The 292-nt window shown below is 37.3% G+C and overlaps 2 protein-coding genes across 3 annotated transcripts in view; one reads left to right on the forward strand and one right to left on the reverse strand.

Moving 5' to 3' along the window:
• LOC119591399 (importin subunit alpha-9-like) overlaps nucleotides 1-292 on the forward strand; it is a gene marked incomplete at its 3' end in the record, with an annotated part of 83,153 nt that overhangs the window by 47,718 nt on the left and 35,143 nt on the right.
• LOC119591396 (retinoid-inducible serine carboxypeptidase-like) overlaps nucleotides 1-292 on the reverse strand; it is a 63,805-nt gene that overhangs the window by 313 nt on the left and 63,200 nt on the right. The window contains exon 9 of the mRNA XM_037940138.1: nucleotides 11-168. Within this exon, the coding sequence (XP_037796066.1) occupies nucleotides 11-168 (158 nt within the window). The remainder of the gene's footprint in view (nucleotides 1-10; nucleotides 169-292) is intronic.

The raw sequence follows: 292 nt of genomic DNA on the forward strand, positions 1-292 counted from the left end.
TGTATCATACCATATGCCCAGCTTTGAGGATCCAGTAGAAAGTGAAATTCTTGAAATTCTTGGAGAAGGCTTCTGTTACTCCTGCAGAAGACTCAATTGGTTTCCTGGCAGCACTAATCCACTGGCTAGTTCCTGCCCAATTCATGCCCTCAACCCACTTCTCTACACCTGTATTAAAAAAAAAAAAAGTGAAGACAGAGAGATGGACAGACTGAGAAAAAGTTATAGAAGAAAAAATATATGATTTCAAAAATAATGTACTCTGTATACTATCATCCAATTTGTATGGGAA

This window comes from Penaeus monodon, chromosome 28, assembly GCF_015228065.2.
Source record: "Penaeus monodon isolate SGIC_2016 chromosome 28, NSTDA_Pmon_1, whole genome shotgun sequence".
NCBI classification, from domain to species: Eukaryota; Metazoa; Arthropoda; class Malacostraca; order Decapoda; family Penaeidae; genus Penaeus; species Penaeus monodon.